Below are 22,427 nucleotides of genomic sequence, written 5' to 3'. Positions count from 1 at the left end.
AAGAAGTGAGGAGAGGAGGTGTGGAGAGGAGGTGAGGAAAGGAGATGAGGAGGTGTGAAAAGGAGGTGAGGAGAGGAGGTGAGGAGAAGAGGTGAGGAGAGGAGGCGAGGAGAAGAGGTGAGGAGAGGAGGTGAGGAGAAGACGTAAGGAGAGGAGGTGAGGAGAGGAGGCGTGGAAAAGAGTTGAGGAGAGGAGTTGAGGAGGTGTGGAAAGGAGGTGAGGATCAGAGTTGAGGATCGGAGGTGAGGAGAGGAGGTGAGGAGAGGAGGTGAGGAGAGGAGTTGAGGATCGGAGGTGAGGAGAGGAGGTGACGAGAGGAGGTGAGGAGAGGAGGTGAGGAGAGGAGGTGTGGAATAGAGTTGTGGAGAGGAGGTGTGGAAAGGAGGTGGGGAAAGGAGGTGAGGAGAGGAGTTGAGGAGAGGAGGTGAGGAGAGGAGTAGAGGAGGTAAGGAGAGGAGTTGAGGAGAGGAGGTGAGGAGGTGAGGAGTGGAGTTGTGGAGAGGAGGTGAGGAGGTGAGGAATTGAGGAAACGTGAGAGGAGACAAATATGAGGATATTACAGTACACTATATGATGAACTTTGTTCCTCACCTTGCATTTGATAGCTGTATGGAGCCTGGCCCGTCTGAGGGGTGGTGAATCCTGAGCTGTAGCTGAGGAAGCCTGTCTGTCCTGGGGATTGGGACTGGCTCAGTCCCCCCTCTGTCTTTATGCCTGCCCATAATGAACCCCAATCAGTTAGTGACACTACGTCGGTTCCATGCACACACAATTCACTGCTGTCAGACTCTAAGCCAAAAAGCAATTGAGTATTTTATTAAATGCTAATAAATATAGTAAATATAGTACTATTTTTCTAGATTAGTATTTTTTATCTTTGATAACTTGATGATTTTAGTAGTAGTTAATGTGTTTTAACAATTTTGCTAGTCAGTATTATAACTGCTTCACTGATACAGTCATTTATCCATTACTCTGGAATCAACGGTCGTTTGGTGGTTTAAAAATGAACAGATTGAATTTATACCAAGAAATATGACATACGTGTTTTATTTATTAACCTTTATTTAAACTAGGCAAGTCAGTTATGTACAAATTATCATTTAAAATGACGGTCTACCACCGCCCTACGGGACTCCTAATCACGACAGGTAATGAATGACACAGCCTGGAATCAAACCAGGGTCTGTAGTGACGTCTCTAGCACCTAGATGCAGTGCCCTTAGACCACTGTGATACAGCCTGGAATCAAACCAGGGTCTGTAGTGACGCCTCTAGCACTGAGATGCAGTGCCCTTAGACCGCTGTGATACAGCCTGGAATCAAACCAGGGTCTGTAGTGACGCCTCTAGCACCTAGATGCAGTGCCCTTAGACCACTGTGATACAGCCTGGAATCAAACCAGGGTCTGTAGTGACGCCTCTAGCACCTAGATGCAGTGCCCTTAGACCACTGTGATACAGCCTGGAATCAAACCAGGGTCTGTAGTGACGCCTCTAGCACTGAGATGCAGTGCCCTTAGACCGCTGTGATACAGCCTGGAATCAAACCAGGGTCTGTAGTGACGTCTCTAGCACTGAGATGCAGTGCCCTTAGACCGCTGTGATACAGCCTGGAATCAAACCAGGGTCTGTAGTGACGCCTCTAGCACTGAGATGCAGTGCCCTTAGACCGCTGTGATACAGCCTGGAATCAAACCAGGGTCTGTAGTGACGCCTCTAGCACTGAGATGCAGTGCCCTTAGACCGCTGTGATACAGCCTGGAATCAAACCAGGGTCTGTAGTGACGCCTCTAGCACTGAGATGCAGTGCCTTAGACCGCTGTGATACAGCCTGGAATCAAACCAGGGTCTGTAGTGACGCCTCTAGCACTGAGATGCAGTTCCTTAGACCACTGTGATATAGCCTGGAATCAAACCAGGGTCTGTAGTGATGCCTCTAGCACTGAGATGCAGTTCCTTAGACCACTGTGATACAGCCTGGAATCAAACCAGGGTCTGTAGTGACGCCTCGAGCACTGAGATGCAGTTCCTTAGACCGCTGTGAAACAGCCTGGAATCAAACCAGGGTCTGTAGTGACGCCTCTAGCACTGAGATGCAGTGCCCTTAGACCGCTGTGATACAGCCTGGAATCAAACCAGGGTCTGTAGTGACGCCTCTAGCACTGAGATGCAGTTCCTTAGACCACTGTGATACAGCCTGGAATCAAACCAGGGTCTGTAGTGACGCCTCTAGCACTGAGATGCAGTTCCTTAGACCACTGTGATACAGCCTGGAATCAAACCAGGGTCTGTAGTGACGCCTCTAGCACTGAGATGCAGTGCCTTTCGACCGCTGTGATACAGCCTGGAATCAAACCAGGGTCTGTAGTGATGCCTCTAGCACTGAGATGCAGTGCCCTTAGACCACTGTGATACAGCCTGGAATCAAACCAGAGTCTGTAGTGACGCCTCTAGCACTGAGATGCAGTGCCCTTAGACCGCTGTGATACAGCCTGGAATCAAACCAGGGTCTGTAGTGACGCCTCTAGCACTGAGATGCAGTTCCTTAGACCACTGTGATACAGCCTGGAATCAAACCAGGGTCTGTAGTGACACCTCTAGCACTGAGATGCAGTGCCTTAGACCACTGTGATACAGCCTGGAATCAAACCAGGGTCTGTAGTGATGCCTCTAGCACTGAGATGCAGTGCCCTTAGACCACTGTGATACAGCCTGGAATCAAACCAGGGTCTGTAGTGATGCCTCTAGCACTGAGATGCAGTGCCCTTAGACCACTGTGATACAGCCTGGAATCAAACCAGAGTCTGTAGTGACGCCTCTAGCACTGAGATGCAGCGCCTTAGACCACTGTGATACAGCCTGGAATCAAACCAGAGTCTGTAGTGACGCCTCTAGCACTGAGATGTAGTTCCTTAGACCACTGTGATACAGCCTGGAATCAAACCAGGGTCTGTAGTGACGCCTCTAGCACTGAGATGTAGTTCCTTAGACCACTGTGATACAGCCTGGAATCAAACCAGAGTCTGTAGTGACGCCTCTAAGCACTGAGATGCAGTGCCCTTAGACCGCTGTGATACAGCCTGGAATCAAACCAGGGTCTGTAGTGACGCCTCTAGCACTGAGATGTAGTGCCTTAGACCACTGTGATACAGCCTGGAATCAAACCAGGGTTGGTAGTGACGCCTCTAGCACTGAGATGCAGTGCCTTAGACCACTGTGTCCACTGAATCAAACCAGGGTCTGTAGTGACGCCTCTAGCACTGAGATGTAGTGCCTTAGACCACTGTGATACAGCCTGGAATCAAACCAGGGTCTGTAGTGACGCCTCTAGCACTGAGATGCAGTGCCTTAGACCACTGTGATACAGCCTGGAATCAAACCAGGGTCTGTAGTGACGCCTCTAGCACTGAGATGCAGTGCCTTAGACCACTGCGCCACTCGAGAGCTCACATAGTAAAGCTGTACTTTTACATGTCTGAAAGATGAGCGATATCTACCAAATTACACACAAGTAATAAAAACAGAACGCACTCGTTTGTTATTTAGTAAACGGCCCTTCGCTGATGTGGATCAGGCCCAACATGTTTCCTACGCTACTCGCTACCACTCGAACAAACACTGTGTGTCTCTCAAGTGGCACCCTATTCCCTATATATAGTGTACTACTTTAGACCAGAGCCCTATGACACCCTATTCCCTATTTAGTTAGTGCACTACTTTAGACCAGAGCCCTATGACACCCTATTCCCTATATAGTGCACTACTTTAGACCAGAGCCCTATGACACCCTATTCCCTATATAGTGCACTACTTTAGACCAGAGCCCTATGGCACCCTATTCCCTATATAGTGCACTACTTTAGACCAGAGCCCTATTCCCTATATAGTGCACTACTTTAGACCAGAGCCCTATGGCACCCTATTCCCTATATAGTGCACTACTTTAGACCAGAGCCCTATAGCACCCTATTCCCTATATAGTGCACTACTTTAGACCAGAGCCCTATGGCACCCTATTCCCTATATAGTGCACTACTTTAGACCAGAGCCCTATGGCACCCTATTCCCTATATAGTACACTACTTTAGACCAGAGCCCTATAGCACCCTATTCCCTATATAGTACACTACTTTAGACCAGAGCCCTATAGCACCCTATTCCCTATATAGTGCACTACTATACCTTGGTTTCACAGTAGCTTTAAGCAGTTACTGCTAACATGACCCCCATTTTCTCCTGAACCCAATACAACAGAGGCAGGATACTTGTCCACGTGATTAAGCATGTATTTAATGTAGCAAAAATTACATTAACTCATCTTTTGACCAAATAGCAGCTACTGCCTTTTTTTTTGTTGTTGCTTGGTTAGGGCAGTAATAGACCCTCGTCAAAAAGTAGTGCACTATATATAGGGAATAGGGTGCCATAGGGCTCTGGTCTAAAGTAGTGCACTATATAGGGAATAGGGTGCCATAAGGCTCTGGTCTAAAGTAGTGCACTATATATAGGGAATAGGGTGCCATAAGGTTCTGGTCTAAAGTAGTGCACTATATATAGGGAATAGGGTGCCATAAGGTTCTGGTCTAAAGTAGTGCACTATATATAGGGAATAGGGTGCCATAGGGCTCTGGTCTAAAGTAGTGCACTATATATAGGGAATAGGGTGCCATAAGGCTCTGGTCTAAAGTAGTGCACTATATATAGGGAATAGGGTGCCATAAGGTTCTGGTCTAAAGTAGTGCACTATATATAGGGAATAGGGTGCCATAAGGTTCTGGTCTAAAGTAGTGCACTATATATAGGGAATAGGGTGCCATTCCTGGTCATATTGGATATTCTGTTGGGGTCAAAGCCCTCATAAGACTCTGGACTAATAAACAACATTGTGATGTGCTTTGCTGTTTTGTTCCTGCGGTGCCTGAAGAAACCAGTTTTTTTTTGTTTTTGAAATTTATATCGGTAATCTTTTTTTCCGATCTGACTGAATAGCTTGATAAGCACATTTATTTTTTATTTTTTATTTTACAGCTTGGAAGAAATATGCTGCAGGCAACAAAACAACGTCTCAGCAGAGTTCTAGAACACGTTCTTGAGTTACCGTGGGAACAAACAATTTGTCCTGAGCTAAGCGTTTAATTGCAATACACCCCCCTCTCCCCCTCCCAAGTGAAGGATTGTAAAGCAACTAGCAATACACCCCCCTCTCCCCCTCCCAAGTGAAGGATTGTAAAGCAACTAGCAATACACCCCCCTCTCCCCTCCCAAGTGAAGGATTGTAAAGCAACTAGCAATACACCCCCCTCCCCTCCCAAGTGAAGGATTGTAAAGCAACTAGCAATACACCCCCCTCTCCCCTCCCAAGTGAAGGATTGTAAAGCAACTAGCAATACACCCCCCTCTCCCCTCCCAAGTGAAGGATTGTAAAGCAACTAGCAATACACCCCCCTCTCCCCTCCCAAGTGAAGGATTGTAAAGCAACTAGCAATACACCCCCCTCCTCCCAAGTGAAGGATTGTAAAGCAACTAGCAATACACCCCCCTCTCCCCCTCCCAAGTGAAGGATTGTAAAGCAACTAGCAATACACCCCCCTCTCCCCCTCCCAAGTGAAGGATTGTAAAGCAACTAGCAATACACCCCCCTCTCCCCTCCCAAGTGAAGGATATTGTAAAGCAACTAGCAATACACCCCCCCTCTCCCCCTCCCAAGTGAAGGATTGTAAAGCAACTAGCAATTCCAAGAGGCGACAGTCCCACAGTTACCTTACTTCTACAAACTATATTGGACTTAATTCAGCTTCAGCTAAATTGCAAATAATGATAGGATGCCATGAGCGTAGTACTGTAACTGAATTAGAATTGGTTAATTGTTTTTAAATAAAGAAGAACTTAACTTAATAACTTAACTTAATAAACTAGTGCATTTATACCGTATCTTTAATTAATACATCTATACTGTATCTCTAATTAATACATCTATACTGTATCTTTAATTAATACATCTATACTGTATCTCTAATTAATACATCTATACTGTATCTCTAATTAATACATCTATACTGTATCTTTAATTAATACATCTATACTGTATCTCTAATTAATACATCTATACTGTATCTCTAATTAATACATCTATACTGTATCTCTAATTAATACATCTATACTGTATCTCTAATTAATACATCTATACTGTATCTCTAATTAATACATCTATACTGTATCTCTAATTAATACATCTATACTGTATCTCTAATTAATACATCTATACTGTATCTCTAATTAATACATCTATACTGTATCTCTAATTAATATATCTATACTGTATCTTTAATTAATACATCTATACTGTATCTTTAATTAATACATCTAATTAATACATCTATACTGTATCTCTAATTAATACATCTATACTGTATCTCTAATTAATACATCTAATTAATACATCTATACTGTATCTTTAATTAATACATCTATACTGTATCTTTAATTAATACATCTATACTGTATCTCTAATTAATACATCTATACTGTATCTCTAATTAATACATCTATACTGTATCTCTAATTAATACATCTATACTGTATCTCTAATTAATACATCTATACTGTATCTCTAATTAATACATCTATACTGTATCTCTAATTAATACATCTATACTGTATCTCTAATTAATACATCTATACTGTATCTCTAATTAATACATCTATACTGTATCTTTAATTAATACATCTATACTGTATCTCTAATTAATCCATCTATACTGTATCTCTAATTAATACATCTATACTGTATCTCTAATTAATACATCTATACTGTATCTCTAATTAATACATCTATACTGTATCTTTAATTAATACATCTATACTGTATCTCTAATTAATACATCTATACTGTATCTCTAATTAATACATCTATACTGTATCTTTAATTAATATATCTATACTGTATCTTTAATTAATACATCTATACTGTATCTCTAATTAATACATCTATACTGTATCTTTAATTAATACATCTATACTGTATCTCTAATTAATACATCTATACTGTATCTCTAATTAATACATCTATACTGTATCTCTAATTAATACATCTATACTGTATCTCTAATTAATACATCTATACTGTATCTTTAATTAATACATCTATACTGTATCTTTAATTAATACATCTATACTGTATCTTTAATTAATACATCTATACTGTATCTCTAATTAATACATCTATACTGTATCTCTAATTAATACATCTATACTGTATCTCTAATTAATACATCTATACTGTATCTTTAATTAATACATCTATACTGTATCTCTAATTAATACATCTAATTAATACATCTATACTGTATCTCTAATTAATACATCTATAATTAATATACTCTAATCTATACTGTATCTCTAATTAATACATCTATACTGTATCTCTAATTAATACATCTATACTCTAATTAATACATCTATACTGTATCTTTAATTAATACATCTATACTGTATCTTTAATTAATACATCTATACTGTATCTCTAATTAATACATCTATACTGTAATCTCTAATTAATACATCTATACTGTATCTTTAATTAATACATCTATACTGTATCTCTAATTAATACATCTATACTGTATCTTTAATTAATACATCTATACTGTATCTCTAATTAATACATCTATACTGTATCTTTAATTAATACATCTATACTGTATCTCTAATTAATACATCTATACTGTATCTCTAATTAATACATCTATACTGTATCTCTAATTAATACATCTATACTGTATCTCTAATTAATACATCTATACTGTATCTCTAATTAATACATCTATACTGTATCTCTAATTAATACATCTATACTGTATCTCTAATTAATACATCTATACTGTATCTCTAATTAATATATCTATACTGTATCTCTAATTAATACATCTATACTGTATCTCTAATTAATACATCTATACTGTATCTTTAATTAATACATCTATACTGTATCTTTAATTAATACATCTATACTGTATCTCTAATTAATACATCTATACTGTATCTCTAATTAATACATCTATACTGTATCTTTAATTAATACATCTATACTGTATCTTTAATTAATACATCTATACTGTATCTCTAATTAATACATCTATACTGTATCTCTAATTAATACATCTATACTGTATCTCTAATTAATACATCTATACTGTATCTTTAATTAATACATCTATACTGTATCTCTAATTAATACATCTATACTGTATCTCTAATTAATACATCTATACTGTATCTCTAATTAATACAAATGGGGATGATATATATATATACATGTGTACCTCCATGTATTTTAGATATAGTAAATATAATCCAGATTGGCATGAGGTTGGCCTGTGCTTACCATAATAATAGTATATACAGTATACAGAATATGATAATACACATATCTACATGTATTTCAGTCAATAAGGTACCTTCATGTAATGTATATTTTTCTGTACTGTGTTTTGATGAGTACATCCATACAGCTCGTTGTTCAGAGGCATAGGATTGCTTACCATAGGCAGGGATCCCGTAGGGTTGTCCAGGCTGGGGGTAGCTAGCATAGGCTGCGGCCTGCTGCATTCCTGTGGTGTACTGTGTCTGACCGTACGCAGACATATTTTGGGATGAAGGAGTAGGGAGAATATGTGGATACGGTCTGCTATTTCAGAAAAGAAACAAGGAGAAGAGAGAGAGAGAGAGAGAGAGAGAGAGAAAATTAGAAAATGAAGAGAGAGAGAGACAGAGAGAGAGAGAGAGAGAGAGAGAGAGAGAGAGAGAGAGAGAGAGAGAGAGAGAGAGAGAGAGAGAGAGGAAGAAGGACAGAAATGAACATATTTTACTCACAAAATCATAACACAAAGTTTGTTCACTGACAAATTCTTTGTGATTCTGCTATATAATTTTAAAAAGTGGGCCGAAGCCCGCAAAGAGAGAAGTAGCCTGAGCTGGTACACACTACAAAATAAAGAGTTTGTTGCAAGATAATAATTACAACAAGTTTGTAAGTGCACAAGCTGCAGACATCCAGGCAAACAAAGCAGGTAGAAACCTCCACATCTCCCAGCAGGATCTAATTAAAGGAACCCAATGAAGTTGGATTCTGTTTACTTTCTGAAGCAAAAGAAAAGAAACCTTACTTGGAAGGGTAAATCTGTGAGGAGAACTGCTGTGTTTGTCTTGGGCTGAAGCCACTGGTTCCAATAACTGAGTTGAAAAGAGAAGAGGAGGCAAGCACATATTTTAACATTAAAGATATAAGGTAAATATTATCTTTCGCCAACAGAACTTCTGGAAAGTGTAATTGCGTTGCGTTATTCTATTTATTTCCTGAACCTTAGTTGAGGTTCAAAACGCTGGAGTGCAATAATGAAGCAAAACAATCAGGTAAAAACGCCAAGGGTTTATTCTGCTGACCGGTGAATATAGAACCTGTATGGAACCCAAAAGGGTTCTACCGGGAACCAAAAGAGTTCTACCTGGAACACAAAAGGGTTCTACCTGGAACCAAATAGGTTCTACCTGGAACCAATAGGGTTCTACATGGAACCACAAGAGTTCTACCTGCCTGGAAACAAAAGGGTTCTACCTGGAACCAAAAAGGGTTCTCCTATGGGGACAGCCAAAGAACCCTTTTTTGCAAAGAGTGTACAGTGCATATCTGTAGGTGTGGTCGTTGGTCAAAAGTAGTGCACTATATAGGGCATAGGGTGCCATTTGGGATGAATCATGCCATATGCTGTCACTCCTTCGTAGTGTCTGGTCTAAGGGAGTGCACCATATAGGGAATAGAGTGGCATTTGGAACGTGACCTTTGTGGGATACTTTGGCATTGCCGTGACGACCACTAGACTGGTGTAAACACAGTATGGATGCAGTGTCCAGGGCCTGTGTTCTGGGCCTGTGTCCTGGGCCTGTGTTCTGGGCCTGTGGTCAGGGCCTGTGGTCAGGGCCTGTGTCCTGGGCCTGTGTTCTGGGCCTGTGGTCAGGGCCTGTGTTCTGGGCCTGTGGTCAGGGCCTGTGGTCATGGCCTGTGTCCAGTGCCTGTGTTCTGGGCCTGTGTTCTGGGCCTGTGGTCATGGCCTGTGTCCTGGGCCTGTGTCCTGGGCCTGTGTTCTGGGCCTGTGGTCAGGGCCTGTGTCCTGGGCCTGTGTTCTGGGCCTGTGTCCTGGGCCTGTGTTCTGGGCCTGTGGTCAGGGCCTGTGTCCTGGGCCTGTGGTCAGGGCCTGTGTTCTGGGCCTGTGTTCTGGGCCTGTGTCCTGGGCCTGTGTTCTGGGCCTGTGGTCAGGGCCTGTGTTCTGGGCCTGTGGTCAGGGCCTGTGTCCTGGGCCTGTGTTCTGGGCCTGTGTCCTGGGCCTGTGTCCTGGGCCTGTGTTCTGGGCCTGTGGTCTGGGTCTGTGTCCTGGGCCTGTGTTCTGGGCCTGTGTTCTGGGCCTGTGGTCAGTGCCTGTGGTCATGGCCTGTGTCCTGGGCCTGTGTCCTGGGCCTGTGTTCTGGGCCTGTGGTCAGGGCCTGTGTCCTGGGCCTGTGGTCAGGGCCTGTGTCCTGGGCCTGTGTCCTGGGCCTGTGTTCTGGGCCTGTGGTCAGGGCCTGTGTTCTGGGCCTGTGGTCTGGGCCTGTGTTCTGGGCCTGTGGTCAGGGCCTGTGTTCTGGGCCTGTGGTCAGGGCCTGTGTTCTGGGCCTGTGTTCTGGGTCTGTGTCCCATACGGAAACCCAATTCCCTGTATAGTACTTTTGACCAGGGCCCTATGTGAGAAGGCTTTGTCCAAAATGGCACAACATATTATGTAACAGTATGTAACTATATGTAACTATGTAACTATGTAACTATGTAACTTTGTAACTATCTAACTATGTAACTATGTAACTATATGTATTACATACAGTATGTAACTATGTAACTATATGTATTACATACACTATGTAACTATGTAACTATATCTATTACATACACTATGTAACTATGTAACTATATGTATTACATACACTATGTAACTATGTAACTATGTAACTATATCTATTACATACACTATGTAACTATGTAACTATATCTATTACATACACTATGTAACTATGTAACTATGTAACTATATCTATTACATACAGTATGTAACTATGTAACTATATCTATTACATACAGTATGTAACTAAGTAACTATGTAACTATATGTATTACATACACTATGTAACTATGTAACTATGTATGCTGTAAGGCCTCAGGGAAACATCGTTATTAATACTGAACTCATCAGCAGCACCTGCCAGTCGGAATAAACGTTGGAATTCAGATCACACACACACACGCACACACACACACACACACACACACACACACACACACACACACACACACACACACACACACGCACGCACGCACGCACGCACGCACGCACGCACGCACGCACGCACACACACACACACACACACACACACACCTATAAACGCACACAATCACAAATCAACCCCCATCCCTCTCCCCCTGCACACACACATGTCCATCCCCCGTCCCCCGTCCCCCGTCTCACCTGATCCTGAAAAGCTGTCAAGGGAGACGTCGGCTACTGGGGTGGTGATGTCACTGCTGCTCATAGGTTCTGTTTTAACTGAGGACAAAGACAACACACACGCCGTCAGCACACATACACACACACACACACACCATCAGCACACACACACCAAAACACACCACAACTACACAACAAAATATGTCTTTTCTGGTGGGTTTGGTTGTGTGGGATGGATTTTAACATACACCCAATAAATACTAAATAAATAATATATAATAAATAATAAATATATAATAAAGGAATGATTTATAAACAATACTAGGGTAGAATACAGGAAATATTTAACTAATTAAAGTTAGTTCCAACTTTTACACTCTGTTCCTTTAGACTAGAACCTAATTGTTTAAAAATAATAATAATTGATCTTATAATAATACTGCAACTTTATTGATTGTTTCTTTTTTCCGTGGATTAACCACTGAGATCCATCCGTTAATTTATGTGTGGATTAACCACGGAGATCCATCCGTTAATTTATGTGTGGATTAACATATTCCTCATGGTAAATTCCCTTTAAGAACTTTTGAGGAAAATAAAATATTAGCCCTAAATTGTTAATCAATTACGCCAACAAAGAAGATGTTTTTGATCATTTCAACCGGTTGAATTTAACCAGGAATAAAAAAAAAAAATTAAAAATAAAAACATCTTGAACGCTGTTCAAACAAATATAAAATAAATCCATATGGCATTAACTAAAAATAATAATAATCACTAGATATGCACTATTATTTTGTCTATAATCCACGACTTGAGCATGCACTGTTAAAACAAGACCTCAGCAGTAACAGGCAAACTACAGCCTATCAATACATTTTAACCCACCCCGCAATCAAAGTAATCAATCAATTAATATTAAGATAGTATCAAATCAACCAAATAAATCAGTAATTGCCACTAAATCACTGGATGGCTTACCACAGGTTATAATGTAGCGTCAGAGGAAAGAAAGGTTAACACAGTCAATGGTAGTAGGATACTGGCGTAAAATGGCCCCTGTATGGAAAGGGAGTCAGTCTGCATGGGACGTGCAAATACGATTGAAACAATGTACGGTAATATTAAGTGTTTTAAAGACTGCAGTGAACGGAGGGTGACCCCGTGCCCCGCTGAGCCTCTCAGAGTTACAGTATACCACCGAAAGCTCAACAGAGAGGATTTCACAGTTATCTGATAGCTCGGCAATCTTTGACATTTTGAAATCAATCTATTTCACTTCAGGCAGCAGGCAGGCGTTTGGGGATATAGGGGAGGGGGAGATGAGAGAGAGGAGAAGAGGGGGGAAAGGGAATTTCTTTTTGGCAAAACAAATTCACGTGATGTGGGCAAAAAGGGAGTCATGCTCGGTGGGTTGGTCGGTGAGATCTATCTCTCATGGTTTTGAAGAAGTCTTTCCCTGTCATGTTTGATATGTTTCCACTATGGTCGTTCTGCTGAGAAACACATGTTGACAGGAGAATAGGGGGGAGCCTTTTCTTTAGAACAACACACCAACATGGCTGCCTTGTTAAATGGATAGAGGGGATATAATGGGGATAAATTGTGGTGTAGCTATAACACAGTGGAATAACTATAACACAGTGGAATAACTATAACACAGTGGAATAACTACAACACAGTGGAATAACTATAACACAGTGGAATAACTATAACACAGTGGAATAACTATAACACAGTGGAATAACTATAACACAGTGGAATAACTATAACACAGTGGTGTAACTATAACACAGTGGAATAACTATAACACAGTGGAATAACTATAACACAGTGGAATATATATAACACAGTGGAATAACTGTGTTATATATATATACTATAACACAGTGGAATAACTATAACACAGTGGTGTAGCTATAACACAGTGGAATAACTATAACACAGTGGAATAACTATAACACAGTGGAATATATATAGCACAGTGGAATAACTATAACACAGTGGAATAACTATAACACAGTGGTGTAACTATAACACAGTGTAATAACTATAACACAGTGGAATAACTATAACACAGTGGAATAACTATAACACAGTGGAATAACTATAACACAGTGGAATAACTATAACACAGTGGAATAACTATAACACAGTGGAATAACTATAACACAGTGGAATAACTATAACACAGTGGAATAACTATAACACAGTGGTGTAGCTATAACACAGTGGAATAACTATAACACAGTGGAATAACTACAACACAGTGGAATAACTATAACACAGTGGAATAACTATAACACAGTGGAATAACTATAACACAGTGGAATAACTATAACACAGTGGTGTAGCTATAACACAGTGGAATAACTATAACACAGTGGAATAACTATAACACAGTGGAATAACTATAACACAGTGGAATATCTATAACACAGTGGAATAACTATAACACAGTGGAATAACTATAACACAGTGGAATATATATAACACAGTGGTGTAGCTATAACACAGTGGAATAACTATAACACAGTGGAATAACTATAACACAGTGGAATAACTATAACACAGTGGTGTAGCTATAACACAGTGGAATAACTATAACACAGTGGAATAACTATAACACAGTGGAATAACTATAACACAGTGGAATATCTATAACACAGTGGTGTAGCTATAACACAGTGGAATAACTATAACACAGTGGAATAACTATAACACAGTGGAATAACTATAACACAGTGGAATAATTATAACACAGTGGAATAACTATAACACAGTGGTGTAACTATAACACAGTGGAATAACTATAACACAGTGGAATAACTATAACACAGTGGAATAACTATAACACAGTGGAATAACTATAACACAGTGGAATAACTATAACACAGTGGAATAACTATAACACAGTGGAATAACTATAACACAGTGGAATAACTACAACACAGTGGAATAACTATAACACAGTGGAATAACTATAACACAGTGGAATAACTACAACACAGTGGTGTAACTATAACACAGTGGAATAACTATAACACAGTGGAATAACTATAACACAGTGGAATAACTATAACACAGTGGAATAACTATAACACAGTGGAATAACTACAACACAGTGGAATAACTATAACACAGTGGAATAACTATAACACAGTGGAATAACTATAACACAGTGGAATAACTATAACACAGTGGAATAACTATAACACAGTGGAATAACTATAACACAGTGGAATAACTACAACACAGTGCATGCACAAACTAGCACACACACACTCAGATTGTTACAAACCAGCAAAAAATAACTACTGTATTCAGAAAACACAGCATATCAAAGAAAGTGGAAGAAAACGAACGTAATAATGACAGTCTATAACGATTCATGAACCATGAACTCATAATCCACTAGTCTACAACGATTCATGAACCATGGACTCATTATCCACTAGTCTATAACGATTCATGAACCATAGACTCATACCATAAATAGTCTATAACGATTCATGAACCATGAACTCGTACCCCAAAGAGTCTATAACGATTCATGAACCATAGACTCATACCACAAATAGTCTATAACGATTCATGAACCATGAACTCATAACCCACGAGTCTATAACGATTCATGAACCATGGACTCATAACCCACGAGTCTATAACGATTCATGAACCACGGACTCCTAACCAAGCAGTCTCAAACCATGCTTTAGAAGTAACGCTGAACGAGTTTCCAAATGAAAGGCACAATAGTTGAAGAAACTTTGTTAGAATGATCAAATTAGACGTGACAATTAAAAGCATTTCAATTCATTAATTATTTTAAAAAAATATATTTTTTAAAGTGATGTCACTTCGTAAAGTGATTTCTTTCTCTCTCTCTCTTTCTTGTCTTTTCTTTTCTAAGTTGAAACACCAAGTATTGTCCTTTCATTGTTGTCCACACCTGAACTGCACCAACCTGCAGCCGACTGTGAGCTAGAGCCTAACAACCAGTCAGCTGTGGTGAGCATTGTGATGCTATCACCTGTGGGAAACAGAGAATAGATAACAATCGGATTTTACCGCCGCTCTGTGCCAGGCCTCTTTGTCCTGCGTTAGAGAAGAAGAACAAACAAAAAATACACAGTGTCACGCATCCCAAATTGTACCCTATGCCCTTTACAGTGCACTTCTTTATTTTTTTTTTGTTGTCAAACTTTCAGTCAAAAAGTAGTGTACTGTGTAGGGGAATAGGGTGCCGTTTGAGATGTGGCCAGTGTCTTAACCACCAGAAAGAACTTTTCCCTTTTCCTATCAAGATTTTACATTTTCAAGGTTTCTCTTTTAATAAGAGCTTGTGTGTGTTTGTGATAGGGGCTGCCTGCTCCATACACCTAGAGCAGTGGCTGGAACAGACCCAACCACACTACTCAACAGAGTCAACAGGGACGTGAACAAATGTACTAACGCAAAGTAAAACCCATTTTTTATTACCAGGGAAGCTTTTTGAATAATTACACGAGTACTTAAATATACTGCTAATAGGTTCCTTTGTAAAAAAAAAAAAAAAAAAACAGACACAATAGCATCAGATTTACAAATGCATATAATTTTCATATCTGTATTAAATACATTGTCTGTTTAATTGTGTATTTAAACAATGCACTAGCCCATAAGCCATCAGGTCACTAGTAGTTTCCATGTTATTGGGGCAGCAGGGAGCCTAGTGGTCAGAGCGTTGGGCCAGTCACCCAAAGGTTGTTGGATTAAATCCCAGAGCTGACAAGGTAAAAATCTGTCGTTCTGTCCCCTGAACAAGGCAGTTAACCCACTGTTCCTAGGCACTCATTGTAAATAAGAATTTGTTCTAAATTAATTAATAAAAAATAAAAAAAAAGGTTAAATAAATCAAATAAATAAATTCACGACAGGGTAGTAGACTGGAGAAAAAACAGAAATATTACTAGGTAATGCTTCACCTCTTGAAAACGGAAAACAGATCCCCTCCTTTTTCTTTCAACGGGGTAACACCGGCCAACCTTTTACAATGTAGCATATGCATTAAACACTACACAGCATGAAGAGTGAGGTTTAAAACAACCCCCCCCCCCCCTCTAACCTCTGCTCTGCTATACATTGAGACCAGAACAAACTTCAATTGTACAACTTCTGTTACAATGCACATTGTAAGAGAGAGAGAGAAGAGAGAGAGAGAGAGAGAGATAGAGAGAGATAGATAGAGAGAGAGAGAGAGAGAGTAGAGAGAGAAAGAAAGAGAAGAGAGAGAGAGAGAGAGAGAGAGAGAGAGAGAGAGAGAGAGAGAGAGAGAGAAAGAAAGAAAGAGAAGAGAGAGAGAGAGAGAGAGAGAGAGAGAGAGAGAGAGAGAGAGAGAAAGAAAGAGAAGAGAGAGAGAGAAGAGAGAGAGAGAAAGAAAGAGAAGAGAGGGAGAGAGAGAAGAGAGAGAGAGAGAAAGAAAGAGAAGAGAGAGAGAGAGAGAGAGAGAGAGAGAGAGAGAGAGGGGGAGAGAGAGAGAGGGGAGAGAGAGAGAGAGAGAAGAGAGAGAGAGAAAGAAAGAGAGAGAGAGAAGAGAGATAGAGGTCTTAGAAATGTCAGGTCCTAGACGAGGGTTGATTCTAAGAGCTGAGGGGCATTACGGAGTCAGGAGCGAAGGAAGAATTAAGCAGGAAAAGCCCAGAGCACATACCTTCAGTGCCATTGGGGGTCATGGAATTGGTATTGATATGGGAGTTGTCGAGTCTGGGACCATTAGGAGATTCACTGCTTCCACTTACACAGCTGTGCGGACTGGCTAGATCCTGCATGTCCATAGACCTAGCAGACAAGACACACACACACACACACACACACACACACACACACACACACACACACACACACACACACACACACACACACACACACACACACACACACACACACACACACACACACACACACACACACACACACACACACACACACACACACACACACACACACACACACACACACACACACACACACACACACACACACACACACACACACACACACACACACACAATTACTCACATGTTTCCGTGAACCATCAAGTTCTAATCAGTAATGTGGTCATTACATGTTGTAATATGTATGTATTCCTACTGATAACTACATGGGTAAAACTGTTTTGAAATTAACGTTTAAATCTGTTTCAAACAATCAAAGAAGAAAAAAGAATGGGTGCTTGAGATTTTTTATTTTTTTTAGCTAGAAGCTAGAAATACTATCAGCAAATTTACCAGAAGTTACAGAAAAGAACAAACAAAAACACATTGCTATTTTAGACATGTTTGTTGTGGTCCAGTAAAATATACATTTAACTTTAACTGCTCATTTCTTTTGAGAATAAAATCCTAAACACTAAAACATTTCACAATAGGTAAATATAATGATAAAAATGAATTTTACTCAATAAAATACAAACAAATATATACACTGTTATATGACTGCATTATACTATATACAATACATTTAAGCATTAATGTTGATCAGAATTATAATTTAATTCAGCATTTTAATTGACTGAGCTCCCTCACAAAGCTAGAACACCTGTTAAAAAATGTTTTAAAAAACCATGCTTTTAATAATACATGTACTCATGTTAAAAGTCTAGAATATAGTAATTATATAGAAATTAATATTTTAGGACGTAATCACACTTTCTGATTGGTTGCATAGCTATAGAACATATATCTCTATGGACTGAAGGCTATGGTTGAAATGGTTAGTTGTTAGAAGATTAAAAGAGCTATTATCTAAATTGATTCTAAGAACAGCTAGTTAGTTCTCTAAATGATTCTAAGAATAGCTAGATAGTTCTCTAAATGATTCTAAGAACAGCTAGATAGTTCTCTTAATTGATTCTAAGAACAGCTAGATAGTTCTCTAAATTATTCTAAGAGCTGCTAGTTAGTTCCCTTAATTGATTCTAAGAACAGCTAGATAGTTCTCTAAATTATTCTAAGAGCTGCTAGTTAGTTCTCTTAATTGATTCTAAGAACAGCTAGATAGTTCTCTAAATGATTCTAAGAACAGCTAGATAGTTCTCTAAATGATTCTAAGAACAGCTAGCTAGTTCTCTAAATGATTCTAAGAACAGCTAGCTAGTTCTCTTAATTGATTCTAAGAACAGCTAGCTAGTTCTCTTAATTGATTCTAAGAACAGCTAGATAGTTCTCTAAATGATTCTAAGAACAGCTAGATAGTTCTCTAAATGATTCTAAGAACAGCCAGATAGTTCTCTAAATGATTCTAAGAACAGCTAGATAGTTCTCTAAATGATTCTAAGAACAGCTAGATAGTTCTCTAAATGATTCTAAGAACAGCTAGATAGTTCTCTAAATGATTCTAAGAACAGCTAGATAGTTCTCTAAATGATTCTAAGAACAGCTAGATAGTTCTCTAAATGATTCTAAGAACAGCTAGATAGTTCTCTAAATGATTCTAAGAACAGCTAGATAGTTCTCTAAATGATTCTAAGAACAGCTAGATAGTTCTCTAAATGATTCTAAGAACAGCTAGATAGTTCTCTAAATGATTCTAAGAACAGCTAGATAGTTCTCTAAATGATTCTAAGAACAGCTAGATAGTTCTCTAAATGATTCTAAGAACAGCTAGATAGTTCTCTAAATTATTCTAAGAACAGCTAGATAGTTCTCTAAATTATTCTAAGAACAGCTAGATAGTTCTCTAAATTATTCTAAGAACAGCTAGATAGTTATCTAAATGATTCTAAGAACAGCTAGCTAGTTCTATAATTGAGTATAACACTAAGAGTTTGCTTTCTGCCTGCCTGTTAGACGGCTCAGTGTAGAGAGATGAGGAGTAAGGCCCAGGTTCACGATGCATCACTTTTCTCTGGCAACCATTTTAATTGTTTCCGTGTTGATATTGAAGCCATTGAAAACATGATTCTATTCTAGTCATTGTTGCTCTGAAGAGTCTATCAGTCGTAGTCGGATGGAGGTTACAACAGGCCCGGAGCAGAGCTGAAAGCACAACATGCCCGGAGCAGAGCTGAAAGCACAACAGGCCCGGAGCAGAGCTGAAAGCACAACAGGCCCGGAGCAGAGCTGAAAGCACAACAGGCCCAGAGCAGAGCTGAAAGCACAACAGGCCCGGAGCAGAGCTGAAAGCACAACAGGCCCAGAGCAGAGCTGAAAGCACAACAGGCCCGGAGCAGAGCTGAAAGCACAACAGGCCCAGAGCAGAGCTGAAAGCACAACAGGCCCGGAGGAGAGCTGAAAGCACAACAGGCCCGGAGCAGAGCTGAAAGCACAACAGGCCCGGAGCAGAGCTGAAAGCACAACAGGCCCGGAGCAGAGCTGAAAGCACAACAGGCCCGGAGCAGAGCTGAAAGCACAACAGGCCCGGAGCAGAGCTGAAAGCACAACAGGCCCGGAGCAGAGCTGAAAGCACAACAAGCCGACTCGTGTTTTGTCTTTGTCACCGGGCCCCAATGCAATATACTTGAATTCAATTAGTGTGTAATGTGTGGTGCATTATGCTTCCTTTTTACAATTAGAGATAAAGACTCTTTAATCAAAGCGTTTTGTTTTGTTGCACCAACATGTTGTTGTTGTTTTTGTTTACTTTCACGTAAACACAATCTGATAGGATGGAAATAACGAGAACACTGTTTCAACACACTCGGTTTTTTAAAAGGAATTTAAATCATATAAACGCAGATATATGCGTTGTATTTTCTACTCTGAGATCAGCATGACATGTTTATTTTATTTAGTTTTTTCAATCCCCAACTTCTTCTTAACAGTATTTTCTAGCAAACGGAGCAAATTAAATAGTTGGGAATATTCCCATCTCCTTCTCACAAATGGTTGCTGTATCCTATTGTTCCTCTACCCAAAGGAATATTGCCTCATATTCTCAACAAAACTAAAATCCGTGTTAGAAACAGCAGAGAACCGGAGCAGTAATTAAACCAGGACGAAATCACTGTTGACGCAACTTCTTTCTCTCCCTCTCCTTCTCTCTCCCTCTCCTTCTCTCTCCTTCTCTCTCCTTCTCTCTCCCTCTGCTTCTCTCTCCTTCTCTCTCCCTCTACCTCTCCTTCTCTCTCCTTCTCTCTCTCTCCCTCTCCTTCTCTCTCCCTCTCCTTCCCTCTCCCTCTCCTTCTCTCTCCCTCTCCTTCTCTCTCCTTCTCTCTCTCTCTCCCTCTCATTCTCTCTCCCTCTCCTTCTCTCTCCTTCTCTCTCCCTCTCCCTCTCCCTCTCCTTCTCTCTCTCTCTCCCTCTCCTTCTCTCTCTCTCTCCTTCTCTCTCCCTCTCCTTCTTTCTCTCTCTCCCTCTCCTTCTCTCTCTCTTTCCTTCTCTCTCCCTCTCATTCTCTCTCCCTCTCCTTCTCTCTCCTTCTCTCTCCCTCTCCTTCTCCTTCTCTCTCTCTCCCTCTCCTCTCTCTCTCTCTCTCTCTCCTTCTCTCTCCCTCTCCTTCTCTCTCCCTCTCCTTCTCTCTCCCTCTGCTTCTCTCTCCCTCTCCCTCTCCTTCTCTCTCCCTCTCACACAAATTCACTCTCCCTTCTCTCTCTCCCCCTTCACTCCATCCTTGCATCTCGTCTTCTCGCTCCCCTCACACAAATGATCTATCCTTCTCTCTGTCCTCTCTCCCTCTCACACAAATGATATATCCTTCTCTCTCTCTCCCTGCTCACTCTCTATTCTCTCTCTCCCTTCTCTCATATGACCCATTAACTGTGGTTAATGACTTTATTGATTTTGCTGTGACTCTATCTCCCTATCTACCCCCCTCTCTCTCTCTCTGATGCTACCTGCCTGGCACTGGCCCAACTCTGCTCTTACCTGGAAAGACATAGCGATCCAGAATCATCTGAACCAGCCTGTACCTTTTTTTTACTTGCCTGAGCAGAAACAATGTCACTCCTTGTTTTTCAGCTGTGTGTCACTGTCCATGACACAATAGAGCTGGTCTGAGAAAACATTCCTGTTAATCTGTCTTAGAGAGGGCCACACTGGGAAAAGGAACAGAGGACATTCTCTCTCTCTGGAGTCGCTCTCTCTCTCAGCCACTCTCCCTCTTCTCTCGCTCTTCTCTCTCTCTCTGTCACACTCTCTCTCTCAGCCACTCTCTCTCCTCTCTCTCTCTCTCTGCCAATCTCTCTCTTCTCTCTCCTCTCTCTCTCTCTCTTCTCTCTCTTCTCTCTCTCTCTCTGTCACTCCCTTTTCTCTCTATCTTCTCTCTCTCTGTCACTCCCTCTTCTCGCTCTCTTCTCTCTCTTCTCTCTCTCTCTCTGCCACTCCCTCTTCTCTCTATCTTCTCTCTCTCTGTCACTCCCTCTTCTCGCTCTCTTCTCTCTCTTCTCTCTCTCTCTCTGTCACTCCCTCTTCTCTCTGTCACTCCCTCTTCTCGCTCTCCTCTCTCTCTCTCTCTCTTCTCTCTCTCTCTGTCACTCCCTCTTCTCGCTCTCTCTCTGTCACTCCCTCTTCTCGCTCTCCTCTCTCTCTCTCTCTCTTCTCTCTCTCTGTCACTCCCTCTTCTCGCTCTCTCTCTGTCACTCCCTCTTCTCTCTCTCTCTCTGTCACTCCCTCTTCTTGCTCTCCTCTCTCTCTCTCTCTTCTCTCTCTCTCTGTCACTCCCTCTTCTCGCTCTCTCTCTGTCACTCCCTCTTCTCGCTCTCCTCTCTCTCTCTCTCTTCTCTCTCTCTCTGTCACTCCCTCTTCTCGCTCTCTCTCTGTCACTCCCTCTTCTCTCTCTCTCTCTGTCACTCCCTCTTCTCGCTCTCTCTCTGTCACTCCCTCTTCTCTCTCTCTCTCTGTCACTCCCTCTTCTCGCTCCCTCTCTGTCACTCCCTCTTCTCGCTCTCCTCTCTCTCTCTCTCTTCTCTCTCTCTCTG

General features: G+C 40.7%; 1 protein-coding gene across 15 annotated transcripts in view; it reads right to left on the bottom strand.

Annotated features, from left to right (window-relative positions):
* eya1 (EYA transcriptional coactivator and phosphatase 1) overlaps window positions 1–22,427 on the bottom strand; it is a 152,913-nt gene that overhangs the window by 99,584 nt on the left and 30,902 nt on the right. For 4 of the 15 annotated variants that reach the window (XM_052498894.1, XM_052498923.1, XM_052498899.1 and 1 more), the window contains 6 exons: window positions 17,223–17,350; window positions 15,483–15,563; window positions 11,552–11,629; window positions 9,167–9,233; window positions 8,543–8,688; window positions 592–714 (listed from right to left, as the gene is read on the bottom strand). In XM_052498894.1, the coding sequence (XP_052354854.1) occupies window positions 592–714; window positions 8,543–8,688; window positions 9,167–9,233; window positions 11,552–11,629; window positions 15,483–15,563; window positions 17,223–17,346 (619 nt within the window). In that variant the 5' untranslated portion in view covers window positions 17,347–17,350. Of the gene's footprint in view, window positions 1–591; window positions 715–8,542; window positions 8,689–9,166; window positions 9,234–11,551; window positions 11,630–12,511; window positions 12,590–15,482; window positions 15,564–17,222; window positions 17,351–22,427 lie in introns of those variants that run through there. The other 11 variants (XM_052498911.1, XM_052498927.1, XM_052498917.1 and 8 more) reach the window with 8 other exon arrangements.

Source organism: Oncorhynchus keta, chromosome 4 (genome assembly GCF_023373465.1).
Source record: "Oncorhynchus keta strain PuntledgeMale-10-30-2019 chromosome 4, Oket_V2, whole genome shotgun sequence".
Classification (NCBI taxonomy): domain Eukaryota; kingdom Metazoa; phylum Chordata; class Actinopteri; order Salmoniformes; family Salmonidae; genus Oncorhynchus; species Oncorhynchus keta.
The sequence above is the reverse complement of the archived record's forward strand: the minus strand, read 5'-3'. Positions and strand labels throughout refer to the sequence as shown.